This window comes from Macaca fascicularis, chromosome 12 (assembly GCF_037993035.2).
Source record: "Macaca fascicularis isolate 582-1 chromosome 12, T2T-MFA8v1.1".
Lineage (NCBI taxonomy): Eukaryota > Metazoa > Chordata > Mammalia > Primates > Cercopithecidae > Macaca > Macaca fascicularis.
In genome coordinates, this window is record NC_088386.1 from 357,982 (window position 1) to 375,768 (window position 17,787).

The 17,787-nt window shown below is 45.6% G+C and overlaps 1 protein-coding gene across 1 annotated transcript; it reads right to left on the reverse strand.

Annotated features, from left to right (window-relative positions):
- Positions 1 to 205: 205 nt before the first annotated feature.
- LOC135966484 (zinc finger protein 669-like) lies at positions 206 to 17,787 on the reverse strand. The gene is made up of 5 exons (XM_074008667.1): positions 17,686 to 17,787; positions 17,142 to 17,411; positions 13,130 to 13,256; positions 11,656 to 12,451; positions 206 to 4,146 (listed from the first exon to the last, which is right to left on the reverse strand). Exons 1-4 carry the CDS (start codon positions 17,785 to 17,787, stop codon positions 12,375 to 12,377), a joined length of 576 nt encoding a protein of 191 aa, XP_073864768.1. The 3' UTR covers positions 206 to 4,146; positions 11,656 to 12,374.

A 17,787-nucleotide genomic window follows, 5' to 3' on the forward strand; every position in this document is an offset into this window, starting at 1 on the left:
ATCCTGCCGCACAGCTCTTAAACCAGGGACTGGAAACTGTTTCCCTAAAGAGCCAGGAATCAATATTTTCAGCTTTGCCACTGATCTTTGTCTCAAAGATGCAACTCTGCCACGGCTGGACGACAGCAGCCTTCTGCAGGTGGCCTGTGAAGAGATGGGCATAACTGCACCCCCATAAATCTTTACTTATGGACATGGAAACTTCTCAGTGTCATGAAGTGTTATTTGTTTATTTGTTCAATCATTTGGAAATGTAAAATCCATTCTTGATTCACGAGCCACAAAAGCAGGCAGGGACAGGCTGCCCCTTGCCGACCTCTGGACTGAGCTTAGACAAGGAAATGACAGGCTGGGCCAGCGCAGCCTCCTCACAGCAGATTCGCTGCAGGAGGGTCCTTCTTAGCAACCACTTCTCATCCTTCGTCATGGCTTCAAGTGCAGTTCAGGTGGAGAAAGAGAGAACAGAACCGGCCTCAGCAACAAGAAGGAAGGAGATGCAGGGTCAACCAGCTGTGTGGATCGATCACACTCAACAGTCACACCAAGCGGAGCATAGGCAGGACCAGACCGGGGGGGGGCCAAAGTGGAGGCTCTCTGGGGTGGGGGACCCCTGGGTGGGCAAGATTCTCTACCTAAAACTCATATAAAGGTTCTACACAGCAGTAGTTAGAGAAAACACACACTAAGAAAAAGGCCAAAATAAAAATAGGACAACAAGTTTGGCCAACTGGGTCTCACAAGCCAATAGGTAAGAAAGACCAAGTGGGCCCACCAGAGGAGCTGGGGTGGGTTCCTGCCTGCAGGGGGCCTGGGACACCACATTCTCACAGGTGAGGACCGAAGCTTTGGGGAGGAAGCTGTCAGAGTCACCCAGTGAGCTGATCAGAGCTGGAGCCACAGAGCAGGTGAGGAGCCCTGGCCACGTCCCCATGCGGGCTGAGAAGCTGGGGTGGGGGCACACCCCCAGGGGCTGATGCAAACAGTGGACCGCGGGCCCTCCTCCTGCTCAGAGGATGCTCAGCTCCCAAGGGACCACCAAGGCCTGGAACCCAGGGACACACCACCTGACCATCATGCCCAGGCCTCCTGGGCCAGGCAATGTCCAGTACAGGCAGGCAGCCTGGGCTAGGGGCCAGGACAGGGGTGGATGGTCCTGCTAGGCAGGACTCCTTCTCCCTACCAGCTGGGCCGGTTGCACTGTAGTTTTGGTTCTGGCAATATATTGCTGCCCACGTTGGCCACACCAGTCCCTGGCTCCCTGGCTAGGCCCATTGCTGTCCAACCCACCTACACAGGCCCCACACACCCAGTGCCCAGGCAGACTCCTGTCAGCCAGGAGGACCCATGCTCATCCCCTGAAGTATCCGTGGGAGCCTGCATCCCACAGGGACCCACAGTTCAGGGCCAACCTCCATGGGGACCTCTACGTTGTGGTGGTAGGGGCAGTGAAGCGTTGACCTTCAGCCCTCCCATCCTGGCCACTGTGTTTTGTGGGGATCATTCAGTCCTGGGAGCTTCCTGGGGACCCCAGAAGGAAGAGAACGGGGTGGTCACGGCATCCTCAGCCCCAGGCTGTGGACCCAAGTGCAATAGTCTTTCGATTCTGGTTTGATCTGGGTGGCAACAAGAGGTCTTGTCATTCACACAAGGATTGGTTTCAATATAATTCATCAAGGGACTGTGGAGGACACAGATCAGCCTCCAGGCCAGTTACACCTGGTGACTTAGCCAGTGCAGGCTGGGGAGTGGAAAAGCTGACACCTGACCTTCCCACCTACCCTGCCCACCAGATGCCAGTAACGGCCAGGGATCCCTGACTTCAGGCAGAGGCAGGCAGCACAGTTGCTGCCTCCTTTGATCCCATCCCAGGGCCCACAGGGCCTGGAGAAACCTAGCAGGGGCTGAGTTGGGAGAATCAGGCGGGGGATGCCAATTGAAGAATGTGAGGGACTGGGTATGAGGGGCACTAAGGGCACAGGGTGGCAGTGAGACATGGAGTAGCCAAGCCTCCGCAGGCACCACCCTGCTGCCAGGCACACGTGGTGCCCATATCCACCCCAATGGCTGCAGGACGGTTCTTCATCAACAAAAGGGAAGGATGCACCCACACCCACATAGGCATTGGTGCCCACACACATCAGACAAGAAAATTACTGCTGTGTTCAAGGTGTGGGGAAAGGGTCAATGTCCCCTTCCTCCCCATGGTGTGTCCAAAATTACCTGCTCCTGCCAGCACCCCCAGCCCCAACCTCACAAGCTGCTGACCTCCACCACAGTGCCCTGCCATGTGCCAAGAACAGCTCAGCGGTACATCCCAAAGGGTGCTATCCTGGAGCGGCCGTGCTGGGCAAGGGACATGTTTCCTAGTCACAGAGGTTTTCTTTCTTTACCGCTCACCGGCCCTGTGTCTCGGTTTCCCCCACTGTGGCACAGTGTAAAAATCCCATCTTGAAGGCTAGGAACCCAGAAAGGTCACCACACCTGGTGAAATGGGTGGTGAAACTCCCTGCCTTGGACCTCTTGCTCCAGGACTGATGTCCACTGGGACATAGCCAGGCCAGCATCCTGGGGACGGCTGCATTCCTTGCCTGGGGAACCTTGCTCCCAGTTAGGGATCACTGGAGTTGAGGTCCCTGATGGACTGGGGGAGGCACAGGGGTAGAATGGAGGATGGAGGTAGCCCCATCATACGGGCCTGTGTAGACCCCAGAAAACAAGCATTGAGTTCAGACTCTTGTCTGAAGCTGGCCATCTGAAAGTATTTGGGCTTTGGGGTGTGATGAGGGCCTGCAGTCAGGAAACAAAGTATGCTGGTTTGGACACGCAGGAAGTTCTCTGCCACTCTCTCAGGTACAGGATATGTTGCTAAGTATATGCTTTTAAAAACCCTAGGAGGAGGGGGCACCCAGAAGGAGCCCTGAAGTCAAGGGCAAGGTCCAGCCTTTCCACCTCCCCAACTGAAGACATGCTGGAGGACAATTCTCCAGAATTTCACAACAAAGAAGAGAAAAAAGAAATCAAAAAGACCTGGAGGATAGGCAAGCCAATGAGGGCTTACTGGGATTACCCTGCCTAATCCTCAAAACAAGCCTTCCCTATCTGTCCTCTGGGCCAGGTGAGGAAACAGGTCACAGTAGGACATTCAGACCCTGGGCAGGCAGCTGGCAGCCTGGAGCCCAGGAGGTGCAAACACATTTTCACTAAGGCACGTCCTGCACAGCCCTAAATCCATTCAACCTTGAGTCAATAGAGCACATGCTTCTGTGAGCACAGGGTTGGGGCTAGGGTTACAGATTAACAGCATCTCAAGGCAGAAGAATTTTTCTCAGTACAGATCAAAATGGACTTTCTTATGTCTTCGTCTTTCTGCATAGACACAATAACAGTCTGATCTCTCTTTCTTCCCCCTACACACAGTGTCACAGCTGTATGTCAGCCACTGGGGGACAGGCTTCAGCTTACACCCACCTTCCAAATTCCACCCTCTCGCCTTGGCAGAAGTTGGCCAGGAATTGGGGCTAATGGATGGGTGGGGTCTGCAGACGACACCGTGTTCAGGTCCCCATGATGGCCTCACACATGGGTGGTGGTCCTGCAGTTCCAGGTGTCACACACACGCCAGCCCCTGCTCGGGCCCTGATCTTTGAGGAGGGGGAGCAGCAGAACCCAGGCACTGGCCCCACAGTGCCACTCACACCCACAGATGATTCTCCACACAGGCATCAGGTCTCGGTCCTGGCCACCTACCCCCGCAGGGCCTCAGCTCTTTCCCGGGACTCACGTGGTCCTTCCTCATATGTAGCTCTGGTAGGATACATTGTTCTGTACCCAGGGGCTCTGAGGTGACAATGGCCACGGTCATGCAGGGTGCAAGGGCACTGGCTGGGTGCTCATTGTGGGGACCCTGACTGCAGCACTCCCAGACAGTCATCAGGCGTGCTGGCCCCCAGGCTTAACTAGGGCACCAGCGGTAGGAGTGCACTGCTATGGACTCTGCAGGAGGAGGACAACTGTCACCGCATCTTTATGTTCTCCTGTTGGTGTCACTCTGTGCTTCTCATCTCCTGGTTGTAGGATTCAGGGCAGAATCTCTGAACACCTTGTGAGAAACAGCAGAGTCCAGCAGAGTAGAGGAGAAAAGCCCAGCTGCAAAGATGAAAAAATGGAAGGTGTGACATGGGCCTCCATTCAGATTCTGTATTTAAATGAGGTCTTCCGGAACACCTGCTCTCATTGGAAAATACTTCAAATATATATGTGTGTGTATGTGTACATTTTAATATATATACACACATATATTATTTATTTAGTTAGTTAGTTTTTTTTGAGACAGAGTCTCGCTCTGTAGCCCACGCTGGAGTGCAGTGGCATGATCTCGGCTCACTGCAACCTCTGCCTCCGGGGTCCCGGTTCAAGCAATTTGCCTCAGCATCCCGAATAGCTGAGATTACAGGCATGTACCACCATGCCCAGCTAATATGTTTTTTTTTTTTTTGTCTTGAGACAGAGTCTTGCTCTGTCACCCATGCTGGAGTGCAGTGGCACAATCTCGACTCACTGCAATTTCCACCTCCTGGGTTCAAGCTATTCTCCTGCCTCAGCCTCCTGAGTAGCTGGGACTACAGGCACCTGCCACCACGCCCGGCTAATTTTTTGTATTTTTAGCAGGGATGCGGTTTCACCGTGTTAGCCAGGATGGTCTTGATCTCCCGACCTCGTGCGACAGAGCGAGGTCACTTGGGCAACAGAGCAAGACTAAGTCTCAAAAAAAAAAAGAAAAAGAAAAAGAAAAAAGAACAATATAAGCCAAATTCACTCAAAAGAAATAAAAACAAGATGACAAGTCAATGGCACTGAACACAGAAAATCAACAGAAGAATTCAATAGAACAATAGCTATTTCTTCATAAAGATCAACAAAATTGGTAACTATCAAGCCAGGCTGACAAAGAAAAAAAGAAATCATACAAATCACTCTAAGATGAGTACAAAAGTAATGGCAGTTTTGCATTCTTAGAATTTGCTGTTTGATACTGGAATACCCTCTTAAATAAATGTGGTTATGTTATTCATCATGCTAATGGGCATTTCTTGCCTTTTTTTTTTTTTTTTTTTTTGCTAATGACTTATTACTTATTTATTTTAGACTATGAAAATGATGTCAGACCAAAAGCAAATTCAAGCGACTTTCTTATTCGAGTTCAAAATGGGTCCTAAAGCAGGGAAGACAACTCACAACATCAACGCATTTGGCCCAGGAACTGCTAATTAATATACATCGCAGTGGTTCAAGAAGTTTTGCAAAGAAGGCGGGAGCCTTGAAGATGAGGCCCGACGTGGGCAGCCATCGAAAGTTGATAACGACCAATTGAGAACAACCACTGAATTCCATCCTCTCACAGCTACACGAGAAGTTGGCGAAGAACTGAATGTCGACCATTCTATGGTCATCCGGCATTTGAAGCCAATTGGAAAGTTGAAAAATCTTGATAAGTGGGTGCCTCATGAGTTGACCAAATATTTTAAAAACCATTCTTTTGAGGTGTCATCTTCTCTTATTCTATGAAACAACAATCAATCATTTCTTAATCAGATTGTGACACGCCACGAAAAGTGGATTTCATACAACAGCCAACTCAGTGGCTGGACTCAGAAGCAGCTCCAAACCACTTCCCAACGTCAAACTTGCACCAATAAAAGGTCATAGTCACTGTTTGGTGGTCAGCTGCTGGTCTTCTGGACCACTACAGCTTTTGAATCCTGGTGAAATTATTACATCTGAGATGTATGCCAAGCTAATCGAAGAGATGCACGGAAAACTGCAGCACCTGGAGCCGGCACTGGTCAACAGGAAGGGCCCAGATCTCCACAACGCCTGACCACATGTCATACAACCAGGGCTTCAAAAGTTGAATAAACTGGGCTATGAAGTTTTCCCTCATCTGCCATATTCATCTGACCTCTCACCAACCAACTACCACTTCTTTAAGCATCTTGACAACTTTTTGCAGGGAAAACAAGTACACAACCAGCAGGATGCAGAAAATGCTTTTCAAGAGTTCATCCAACCTTGAAAGCACAGAATAAACAAGTTTATTTCTCATTGGCAAAAATGTATTCATTGTAATGGTTTCTTTTCTTTTTCTTTTTTTCTTTTTTTTTTTTTTTTTTTTTTTTGACAGAGTCTCACTCTGTCACCCAGGCCAGAGTGCAAAGGTGCAATCTCAGCTCACCGCAACCTCTGCCTCCTGGGTTCAAGAGATTCTCCTGCCTCAGCCTCTTGAGTAGCTGGGATTACAGGCACATGCCACCACTCCGGGCTACTTTTTGTCTTTTTAGTAGAGACGGGATTTCACCATGTTGGTCAGGCTGGTCTCAAACTCCTGACCTCCTGATCCGCCTGCCTCAGCCTCCCAAAGTGCTGGGATTGCAGGCGTGAGCCACTGTGCCCAGCCCATTGTAATGGGTTCTATTTTGATTAATAAAGATGTGTTGCAGCCTAGTTATACAAATTTAAAATTCATGGTCCAAAACCACAATTACTTTTGCACCAACCTAATAATTTAAGAATTAAAAGAAGCCTTTATATTAGAGAGCCCATGGATGATAAAATCATAAAGAATATTACAATCTCCATAACCCACAAACTTGGTAACTTAGACCAACTGGATGAATAAAAAGACACAATCTATTAATACTAAAACACAGGAGAAATAGGTAATCTATATATATTGATATCTATTAATAAAATGGAATCAATACCTAATAACCTTACAGAAAACTTTTATATTCCATAAATCTGACATTCTGTCATATTATTCTAACTGGTGGGATTCAGGGATTTCCATTTTGATAAGAACATAGGTGAGTCGCACACACTTAATTTTAGTGCTCATTGGTGAGGAAAGCCATGTCCACTCTAGGATACTGCAAAGCGATGCGTTATGGAGAATTTAGGCAAGATAATATGATTTTCAGAGTTAAAGGAAGACAACCTGATTTATGTACAGTAATTCCTCATAATATCATAGGGGATACTATATTTAAACTTTGGGGTATCCCCAGGTATAATTCTTATTTGAGCCACATGTGAATTTCAGACGCGGAGGCTTCTCAACTTTGGTGGCTTTCAATAAATGTGGAAGTTAACTCACAACCTATTTTGTGGAGGCATAAAATTGAATGAGCACTCATTTAACCTTTTATTTTAAATATTATTTTTGTAAACTTGCATTTCCAATTAGTTGAAATTTTAAACCTGTTTCAGTTCTTATCCACTTTTTTTTTTTTTTCCCCCTGAGACGGAGTCTTGCCCTGTCACCCAGGCTGGAGTGCAGTGGCATTGTCTCGACTCACTGTAACCTCCGCCTCCCAGGTTCAAGCGATTCTCCTGCCTCAGCCTCCCAAGTAGCTGGGATTACAGGTGCCTGCCACCACGCCCGGCTAATTTTTGTATTTTTAGTAGAGATGGGGCTTCCCCATGTTATTCAGGCTGGTCTTGAACCCCTGACCTTGTGATCTGCCCACCTCGGCCTCCCAAAGTGCTCGGATTACAGGCCTGAGCCACCGCACCTGGCCTCTCCACTCATTTTAGGTGGAGGGGAGTAAGGGTTTCTTGGAATTAGGAGGAACTCCCATGTACCCAACCCATTTGGGTAAATTTCTTCCTTCAGAGTTTTTCAAATCAGCATCACCATTGTTAAAGGCCTCCCACATGGTAATAATTGTGCTACAGGGTTTTACAAACATGAAGTCTATGTTTGGCTGAATGAACCTCCTTGCGGTGGCACAAGGGGGCCATAGGTGTTTTCACCAATTATGAAGCGGGTTCACTGTGCAATGGCTACCAACTTTTCTGAGTACAATGAGGCCAAATACATTCATAGATAAATTCCATGAAGTGAATTTATTACTTACAAATAGCAAACAAAAGACAACAGAAGTCTAGGATTCAATATGAACCGCTACCACAAGATCAGGAAGGCTATCCAGAGCAGATGGATGGAGTTTTGACTGTAAACGCTTCACTTGCACTACAACTGAGGGACCCCAGAAAGAAGCCCACATTGGGTTTTCTCCCACGATGTGGTTGCTGGACACAAGCGTTAAAGGCCGTTCTGTTTCGAGCAGGGACTATAACAGAGCCTGGGCTGTTCTGATCAATGTCACTTGATTATCAGGATATTGCCTTCCCAGCATATCATAGTTATCTTGAGAACTACCAGTAAGAAAGGGAGGAAAATGGCCCTGTACCCTTAAAACTGAAGGATCAGGATATTTGCTGTGACAGAGGCACAGACAGTAGTGACAGAGTGTTCTTGTGAGCCATCTACTAGTTCTCTTAACCGGAGCGTGGCACCAGACCGCTTTTCTATTTCCTTTCAATGGAAACTATTTCAGAATATTTTGAATATATTTCCACATCTATAGAGTTGTGGCACATGATCACTGGCAGTGTAGACTCTCTGCATGGTTAAAGGAAAGAGTTCAGAAGCCCATCAACCCACATTGGAGGAGACCACCTAATCCTCCAGAGAGTGCCACTCCATCTTCCCGGGGTTAGCTCCACATGCAGTAAGGCCACTATAACTAAGGCCGTCAGGACTTGCAGTCCGAAGATGAGACTTTTGACATGCTGATAAGCAGCAGTTATAAGAAAAGCCCACACACTGGTCAGGAATTTTTCAATGAAAGCAGCTGAGACGCTTCTTCATATGCTTCAGTAGGGGCTAATATCAAACTATTTCTTCCCATTTTCTTTACTCAGCAGTGCCTGAACCATGAGGCACCATAGATGTACACCTCATCAGGAGGGTGTATGGTACAGCAGCAAGGGGAGCAGCAGCACAAGAAACAAACAAGGCCACTACTTCTGCTTACATAATAACTATTGTCTTGGAGTGTAAAATAATTAATAATGTTCACATGGCTGCCCTAAGCACACAGAGATGGTGACCAGAGCAGATGCAGGGACTACAGAGATACAGCCTGATTCTTGCTAATTAGGACTTAAGTGTTGGCTTATGTGCTGTGCTTTTGTGCATTCATAAGCCAGGGCCTCAAAACTGCCTGCTAAGCATAGGCCAAAGGTCATGCTGGGGTGCAGTTAAACATTGATGTCTAGGAGATGAGAGCATTTTAGTGTGGGAGAAGATGACAACACCTGAAGACCACAAAACACTGTGCAGACCAAAGGGAAGGCCCATCATCAGCTCACGGTTCTGACCCAGGTGACTGCTGATGTGTTACGGAACAGTCAGCCCACAGCAGGTAGGTCAAGTTGAGCAGGTGTCCTGCATGAGGGTTGATCCGTTCCATTCGTGTTGCCAATTGTTTCAATAGCGTCTCATGCACCCCACTGGTGAGGAAGGAATTAGCACCCTACGTTTACTGGCGCCGTTAAACACATAACATCTATTACCAAACAGATAAGCCAGACATCAGTTATTAATTACATAGAGGATAGGGACTAACTTGGGACCAGAGAGTGGTATAGCATTAAAAAAGTGAGGATATTCCTTTTTTTTTTTTTTTTTTTTTTTTTTTTTTGGACACAGAATCTCGCTCTGTCACCCTTGCTGGAGTGCAGTGTGTGATCTCGGCGCACTGCAAGCTCCATCTCCCGGGTAAACTGTATGTACTTAGGAATTAATACCAACTCATTATTAGAAAAAATAAATATCTTTACATCAAGAGTAGTTTTTCATTTAATAAAAATAGGTGGGATGTCTATAATACACAAGGGATAATCAAAATTTGCCAAATGAGGCTAGTAAGACAATACCAAGAATTCACAATCATTATTCACTGGTCCATTAATCACAGGACAATACATACAAATGAAACTTACCTGGCCGGGTGCAGTGGCTCATGCCTGTAATCCCAGCACTTTGGGAGGCCGAGGCGGGCAAATCATGAGGTCAGGAGTTCAAGACCAGCCTAGCCATCATGGTGAAACACTGTCTCTACTAAAAATACAAAGAATTAGCTGGACGTAGTGGCGTTCACCTGTAGTCCTAGCTACTCGGAAGGCTGCGGCAGGAGAATCGCTTAAACCCAGCGGGCAGAGGTTGCAGTGAGCCGAGATCACATCACTGCACTCCAGCCTGGGCAACAGAGTGAGACTCCATCTCAAAAAGCAATAATAATGAAATAAGAAAATTAAACTTACCTACATATTAGAAAAACATCCAAATTCAACCATGAATCCAGCACATTATCAAATGAATAGACAAAAATTCTACCAACAGACTTAAGAAAATATCATTATCTATGAAATTCAAGTACTACTGCTTAAAGAACATTTACAGAACTCTCACCTCAAGGTTTCCCTGCAAAACAAGGTGAAATGCATACTCAAGACTCTTTAAGAATGGGCCACTGATAAAAACAATATACTTGTAACTTGTGTAACATTTCATAGATTTTTTTCAAGCACTGCACGAAAATTAATTTGCATCAGGCTTTCCAAATTAGAAAAGCTTCACTTATAGAACTTCTTTCCAGTGGGAGTTTTCACATGGCTTTTCAAGTAAATGTTAAAACTGAAAATATTCTTGCAGTTTCTAAACTGTTAGAGTTTTAATCCTGTGTACGTTCTTGTATTTACAAGGTCCAGCCAGCTACAGTGTGCATTTTCATATGTCCTTGAGTGGATATGAGAGAAATGAAACACTCAAACATTCTGGACATTCATAGGGTTTTTCTCAGGAATCAGCTGATGTCTTCAAATGGAGCTAATACAACCGAAGGCCTTACCACAAATTTAAATTCAAAAGCCTTTTCTCCACTCTGAGCCCTCCCAAATCTTCAGGAAAATCTGAAGGCTTGACCACATTTCCTACATTCTTAAGGTTTCTTTGCAGTGTGAGCTCTTTCATGTTTATGAGGGAATGGGAAAGAGTAAATGTTTTACCACATTTCTTACATTCAAGGGGCTTTATTTATTTATTTTTGAGATGGAGTCTCACTCTGTCGCCAGGCTGGAATGCAGTGGCACAATCTCAGCTCTCTGCAACCTCCGCCTCCTGGGTTCAAGTGATTCTCCTGCCTCAGCCTCCTGAGTAGCTGGGATTACAAGCATATGCTACCACACCCAGCTATTTTTGTATTTTTAGTAGAGACGAGGTTTCACCATGTTGGCCAGGATGGTCTCGATCTCCTGACCTCGTGATCCGCATGCACAGGGCTTCCCCCCAACCCCCCGTGGCCTTTTATGTCCTTGAAAAAGAACTAAGACAACTGAAATGTGCCACCATGCCCAGCTAATTATTTTCTTTGTTTTTTTTTTTGGAGACGGAGTCTGCCTCTGTCGCCCAAGCTGGAGTGCAGTGCTGCGATCTCGGCTCACTGCAAGCTCCGCCTCCCGGGTTCACGCCATTCTCCTGCCTCAGCCTCCTGAGTAGCTGGCGTGAGCCACCGGCCCGGCATTATTTTATTTTTTGTAGAGACAGGGTTTCACCACGATGCCCAGGTTGTTTCACATTGTTTTAATCCAGACTGGTTATGAACTCCTGGGCTCAAGTAATACACACACCTTGGCCTCCCAAAGTGCTGGGATTATAGGCTGAGTCACTACACCCAACCCCTATATCATGACTTCTTTAGTGGCGCATAAGGTAACTGGAATGAGTGTAGGCTTTACCGCATCTCTTACATTCATAAGGTTTTTCTCCAGTATGAATTCTTTGGTGGAGGTGAAGGGAACTGAGGCGACTGAAGGCTTGGTCACATTGTTTACATTCATTGGGTTTCTCTCCAGTATAAGTACTTTTATGGTTACAAAGGGAACTCAAATGACTAAAGGCTTTGCCACATTGTTTACATTCATAGGGTCTCCCTCCAGTATGAATGCTTCCATGGTCATGAAGGGAAGTGGAACAGCTGAAGGCTTTATCACCCTTGGTACATCTTTCTCCAGTGTGAGTCCTTTCATGCATCTTAAAAGAACAAGAAAATCTGAGTGTTTTCCCACATTCCTTACATTCGTAGGGTTTCTCTCCAGTGTGAGTTCGTCCATGTATTAGACAAGAACCGGAAACAGTGAACGCTTTACCACATTGTTTACATTGATAGGGTGTTTCTCCTGTGTGAGTTCTCTGATGTCTTTCAACTGAATTGAGAAAATGAAAAGCTTTCCCACATATCGTACATTTATAAGCTGGATTTCCACGGTGCATTATCATGTGTCTTCTAACACCCGGAATAGAAACGAAGAGTTTCCCACACTGTTCACATTTATATTGCTTCTCTCCATATGGTTTGCATCCTGAGTGAGCTAGGATGTGCCTATTAAGGAGGGAATGATGTACAAAGACTTTTCCACAAATACTGCATTCACATTGTTTTAATCCAGTAGAAATGTTCTCATTCAGATCAAGATTTGGAATGTGGCTGACAACTTGTCCATACTACCTTCTTTGCTTTCACGCAGTCTCTGTACCATAGGATTTCTGTAAAAAAAAAAATGACAAGCACATTACTATTGGTTGGTTTAATAACTTTCTACTCATTCATAGGTCTTCCACTTACACTGCTACCAATACGAGGGAAAATGCATTTTTTTTGTTTTTGTTTTTGTGCCATGACTGAATTATTTGAAAGTAAATGGGCTACTACTGAAAACACAGCTACCACCTGCATGGCTATAACCAAAATAGTAACATTCATATACACAATTTTGTAGTACTATTTTCAAGTAAACTGTTTTTCAAACACTGACTGCTACACTGATGTACGTTACATTTTGGGTGCAATTTTTCTAACAGGAAATGAATTTCAAGTGACTCTTATTTGCTTTGATTGCTTGTTTTTAAATTCATGACATGCTAAGATTCCTTCAGAGGACTTTATTTCCTCTTCTCGGTGCAAATTATCTTGTATCTTTCCCAAGTTTTTTGAAGTGATCTTCAATATTCTGGTCTTTCCGTTTTTTCCTAAAATGCAGATGCACAAAATTATCATGAATTATTTCAAACTATAGAAACATTACTAGATTTCATGTTCATTGTACACAGTGCCCATGCCTGATTTATTCACCAAATCATTCCCTCGCCCCATTCCAAATCACAAATAGCACTGATGATAGGGAAATACTTCTGTAATTAAGTGAAATGTGTTGTCATTCTTACCTACAGAAGCCAGGTTCCTGTAGGTTTCCTGAATCACTTCTCTGTAGAGATTCTTCGGAGAAGAATCTAGCAAAACCCATTCCTGCTGGGTAAAGTTTATAGCTACATCCTCAAAAGCCACGGAGTCCTGGAACATTCCACATATGTGGATAGAAGGATGGGTGAGACTGAGAGCACTGGGAATGTATACTCAATTCATAAGCTGTTTACATGATTCTAAAATTTCCAAGCATTTATTCTATGACTTGATTGTCACAACTCTTACTCTGTTCACACATACTCCCTCCCACACAGCAGTACTAATGCTAGAATTGAACTATTCAAAAAGACAACAGCAAAGTAGAAACACCCATCTCATTAGAGAATCCAGGGAGTAAGATTACGATATGCTGCTACGAGTTACCTTTTAACTTCACTTTGTACATTTCTAGTATCTGTCATACTAAAGTCCTACCTGATGTGCATAAGTGAGTTAATATTATCAGTCCTGAGACTACTTATTCTTAAAAATGCCTGCTCGCAAAGTTCAATCTTTGTTTGTATTAGGAACTTACATTTTGAAAGGGATTCCACCAACCCAAGTAATAAGAATGACTCACTGCATCTAAATGTCTTATGCAGTGTATTTTCCAAAACTTCTTCTGCTGAAAGTCTATTATTTGGTGTCACTGCAGTGGTGCTTAGGGAATCAGACACAAAAACACAGTCTGAACACTAAGTGTTCAATGAATTTCCCTGGTAGACAATATTTTACATGTGCTGTCACTTGTTAACTGGGGAGTTGAGCCCATTCCATGTGATTACACCAAGAGAGAAAAGGCTTATTAAATTTAATTGAGTAGTAAATAAAACCAATAATTGATATTTAACAATACTAATACAACCATTTTTCAAATTTCTATTGCACAATATCAAGGCAGAAAGGAATAAGAGGAAATAGGACACAAGCTTTTTAAAATGACATTAATGTCACCACTTCCAGATGCTATTGCTATGAAACCACATAAATTCCCAAATCAGGTGGTTTTAGGCAAGAAAAGCTACTCTTTCATATGTAGTAAAAATGACCAATGTCTAATCATTTTTAGTCATCTAAAAAAAGAGTGATGGCTTGTCTAACATACTTCTAAGATTTTCAAACAAAAATATTCAGGACAACACAATGTTAGCAGAGAGATGAGCAAGCAGACCAAGGGGAAAAAATGTTTTAATGACCCAGCATCTATATGGAAAGTTGAGGAATGATAGAGTAGGCACTATAGAATAGAAAAAGAAATTACATGCACTTTAAAATATGAGGGAAACCAGGCTGGCATCTACTTGGGAAAATGCATTGCATTCTTCTCTGTTCCATGAATAAATGTCATCATTATATATTCAAATACAAAAGATAAAACCAGAATACTTTCAGAAGTCACAGGAAGATTTTTTTTTAATGAAGGATTAGGCAGAATTTTTTTTATGTAAGAAAAAAGTGATAAAGGAACAGACAAACTCAAACATATTAAAATTTAGGGAATAAAAAGAAAATAGAGTGGGCCAGGCGTCGTGGCTCACGCCTGTAATCCCAGCACCTTGAGAGGCTGAGGCAGGGGATCACCTGACGTCAGGAGGTTGAGACTAGCCTGCCCAACATGGGCAAAATCCCGTCTTTTTGTTGTTTGTTTGTTTGTTTATTTGTTTTTGAGACGGAGTCTCGCATTGTCCCTTGGGCTAGGGTGCAGTGGCAAGATCTTGGCTCACTGCAACCTCCACCTCCGGGGTTCAAGCAATTCTCTTGCCTCAGCCTCCCGAGTAGCTGGGATTACAGGTGCCTGCCACCACGCTCAGCTAATTTTTTCGTATTTTTAGTAGAGATAGGGTTTCACCATGTTGGCCAGGCTGCTCTGGAACTCCTGACCTCGTGATCCGACCACCTTGGCCTCCCCAAGGGCTGGGATTACAGGCATGAACCACCGTGCCAGGCCTAAAACCCTGTGTTTACTAAAAATGTGAAAATTAGCTGGGTGTGGTGGTGGGCGCCTATAATCCCAGTTCCTCGGGAGGCTGACACAGGAGAATCACTTGAACTCGGGAGGCGGAGGTTGCAGTAAGCAGAGATGGCACCACTGCACTCCAGCCGGGCTACAGAGTAAGACAGAATCTCCAAAAAACAAAAAACAACACTCAGACACTCAGATAAGAGGATACACATGTGTCCACTGTCATAAATTCTTCACCAAGCTACAAGAGAGGAACTGACATTTTGGTGAATCTTTATAAATCATCAATTTATCTATCACACTTTTATTTCACCAGTAGCATTTACAAAGCTAAGTCCTACAATTCCATTTGAAATTACCCTTAAAAAGAACAGAACTTTAAAACTTACTACACTCACTCTGGGGAAGAAATAAATACGAATTTTTAGCAAATGAAATACATCATTTTACCTTGCCTCTTTGAAATAGTATTTTTATCTTTCAAGCTGTACTGACAAAATGTATCTTACAGTCAGTGAAAACCTGAAACTCAAATAAGCAGACAAGCCTTTTCAAGGTAACAAACTCAGGGAGAGGCAGTGCTGACTCCAACGCAGACCTTTCTAAGTGTCACGGCAGGCCATTCTATCCCTTAGGACACCCATCCTGTTCCATAAAGTACTCAATGACCACCTAGGAGGCACTGGCACTGCTCTTTGTCCTCCTATGTGCCTTCAGTGCATTTTAATATTCAGGTGCTTGCACATCCTCTCTGGGGTGGGTTTTCCTTGTCCTTTGGGACAGTTTTTCTCTCTTCACAAGTCTGAGACAAGCTAGAGAGCAGAAATCATTTCTGCCTTTTCCTCTCAATATCAGCATCCAATTGGCAAACCATCAATGTGTCTTCGAGGAATAAAAACTCGGGCTGGAGGAATAATTTTAATGACCTAACTTTCATGACATTACATTGTATTGTCCATTCATTTTAATGTCCTAAAATTTTAATGACCCTCAGGGGTCACCATTTTAGATGAAACTATACCAGGAGATTCTTCTAAGGCCAAGAGCATCCAGCTGCTCCCCTGAGAGACTCTACCCCCTACCTCAGGCTGTCCTTGGGGATGAGATGACGCAGGGGCTGATACTCACTAGACCCTCCAATACACATGGCCACTGTGGGTATCCTGGGTCATCCCCAGACAGTTCTAAAATGCCAGGACTAGGAAAAGACAGGAGAGTGGCTGAGGACACAACACCCTGTCAAGTTTTCACGGGGGGACCTCAACCTAAAGACATTTTGGTAATATGTACACTTAGGAAAGATGAAAAGAAGAGAGGCACAAAGAATTTTTTTACAGTAGAGTGTCAGATGATTTATTCTCCGCTTTCCTCTCCTGTAAAATGTTTGGAAACAGAAAAATATTTTGGCCAAGGTGGCTCACGCCTGTAATCCCGGCGCTTTAGGAGGCCGAGGAGGGTGATCAATTAAGGTCAGGAGTTCGAAACCAACCTAGCCAACATGGAGAAACCCTGTCTCTACTAAACATACAAAAATTAGCTGGACGTGGTGATGGCGCCTATAAGCCCAGCTACTTGGGAGGGTGAGGCAGGACAATCGCTTGAACCCGGGAGTCAGAGGTTGCAGTGAGCTGAGACTGCACCATTGCACTCTAGCCTGGCGACAGGGTAAGACTCCGTCTCAAAAAAAAAAGAAAAAAAAAAAAATATATATATATATGGACATATGTGTATATATATGTGTGTATATGTGTGTGTATATATATGTATGGTTTGCTTCCTCATTCACCTTATCAAAGCCTCTCATTTAAGCCCCTCCCGTGGACCCTAAACCACAAACCATGACTGCGGTACCCGTTTATGAATCGCGTTTGCTCAAACACGCCGTTTAACGTTTTAACAAAGCCTCAGGTTAATTTTAGGGGGAGAAAGGTGGGACTGGAAGCTCCATGAACCACAGCTCCTCCCACGCTGGAACCACGCACACCGAGTCGGGGCTCTCCCGGATCACCCTCCCGTGGTCACCGCACTACCTGGGTGGGGGACGCGCGGGGTTCCCGAGAGGGCTCGGCCGGCGCAAGTGGCGCCCTCAGGTACAGACAGGACGCAGGGGTCCAGCTGCCCGCGCCGCCCGGCCCTGCGCAGAAGGTGGCTGAGGCCCAGCTGCGCCGCCGCGACTCGGTCCGCAGGTTCAGCAGCCCATGGCTGATTCCAGCAGGTTTCAACCAGCCCTCTTCCCCACTTCCGGAAGCCAGGCGCAGTCCACTCACCGTTCCTCGGCTTCCCGGGTGTCCCGGCGTCAGCTAGGGATGTCCCAACACCCGCAGGTCACAGGGTGGCCGAGCCTGCTGCAGAGGCACCGGGCCTCCCAGAGCCAGGAAGTAGCAGCGGAGACTCACAGGAAGAGCCTACGGTGGCGAAGGCGAGACAAAGCGCCCGCCAGCCGGATCCCGGAAGCCGCCCTCTCCTTTCCGGCGGCGCGCCTGATTGACGGGTCCCCACCCCAGAGCCCCTGATTGTATGGGGCTTCAGGACCCGCCCCCTCAGGCCCTGAGTGACAGGAGATTGCGATCTCACGTGAGGCTGGATGTGGCCAGAATGACCGTTTTGGCCTAGCGGTTTGTAGGGGGTGAGTCCTTCCTGCGCTGGGATCTGACCATGCAAGGAGCACATTCGCAT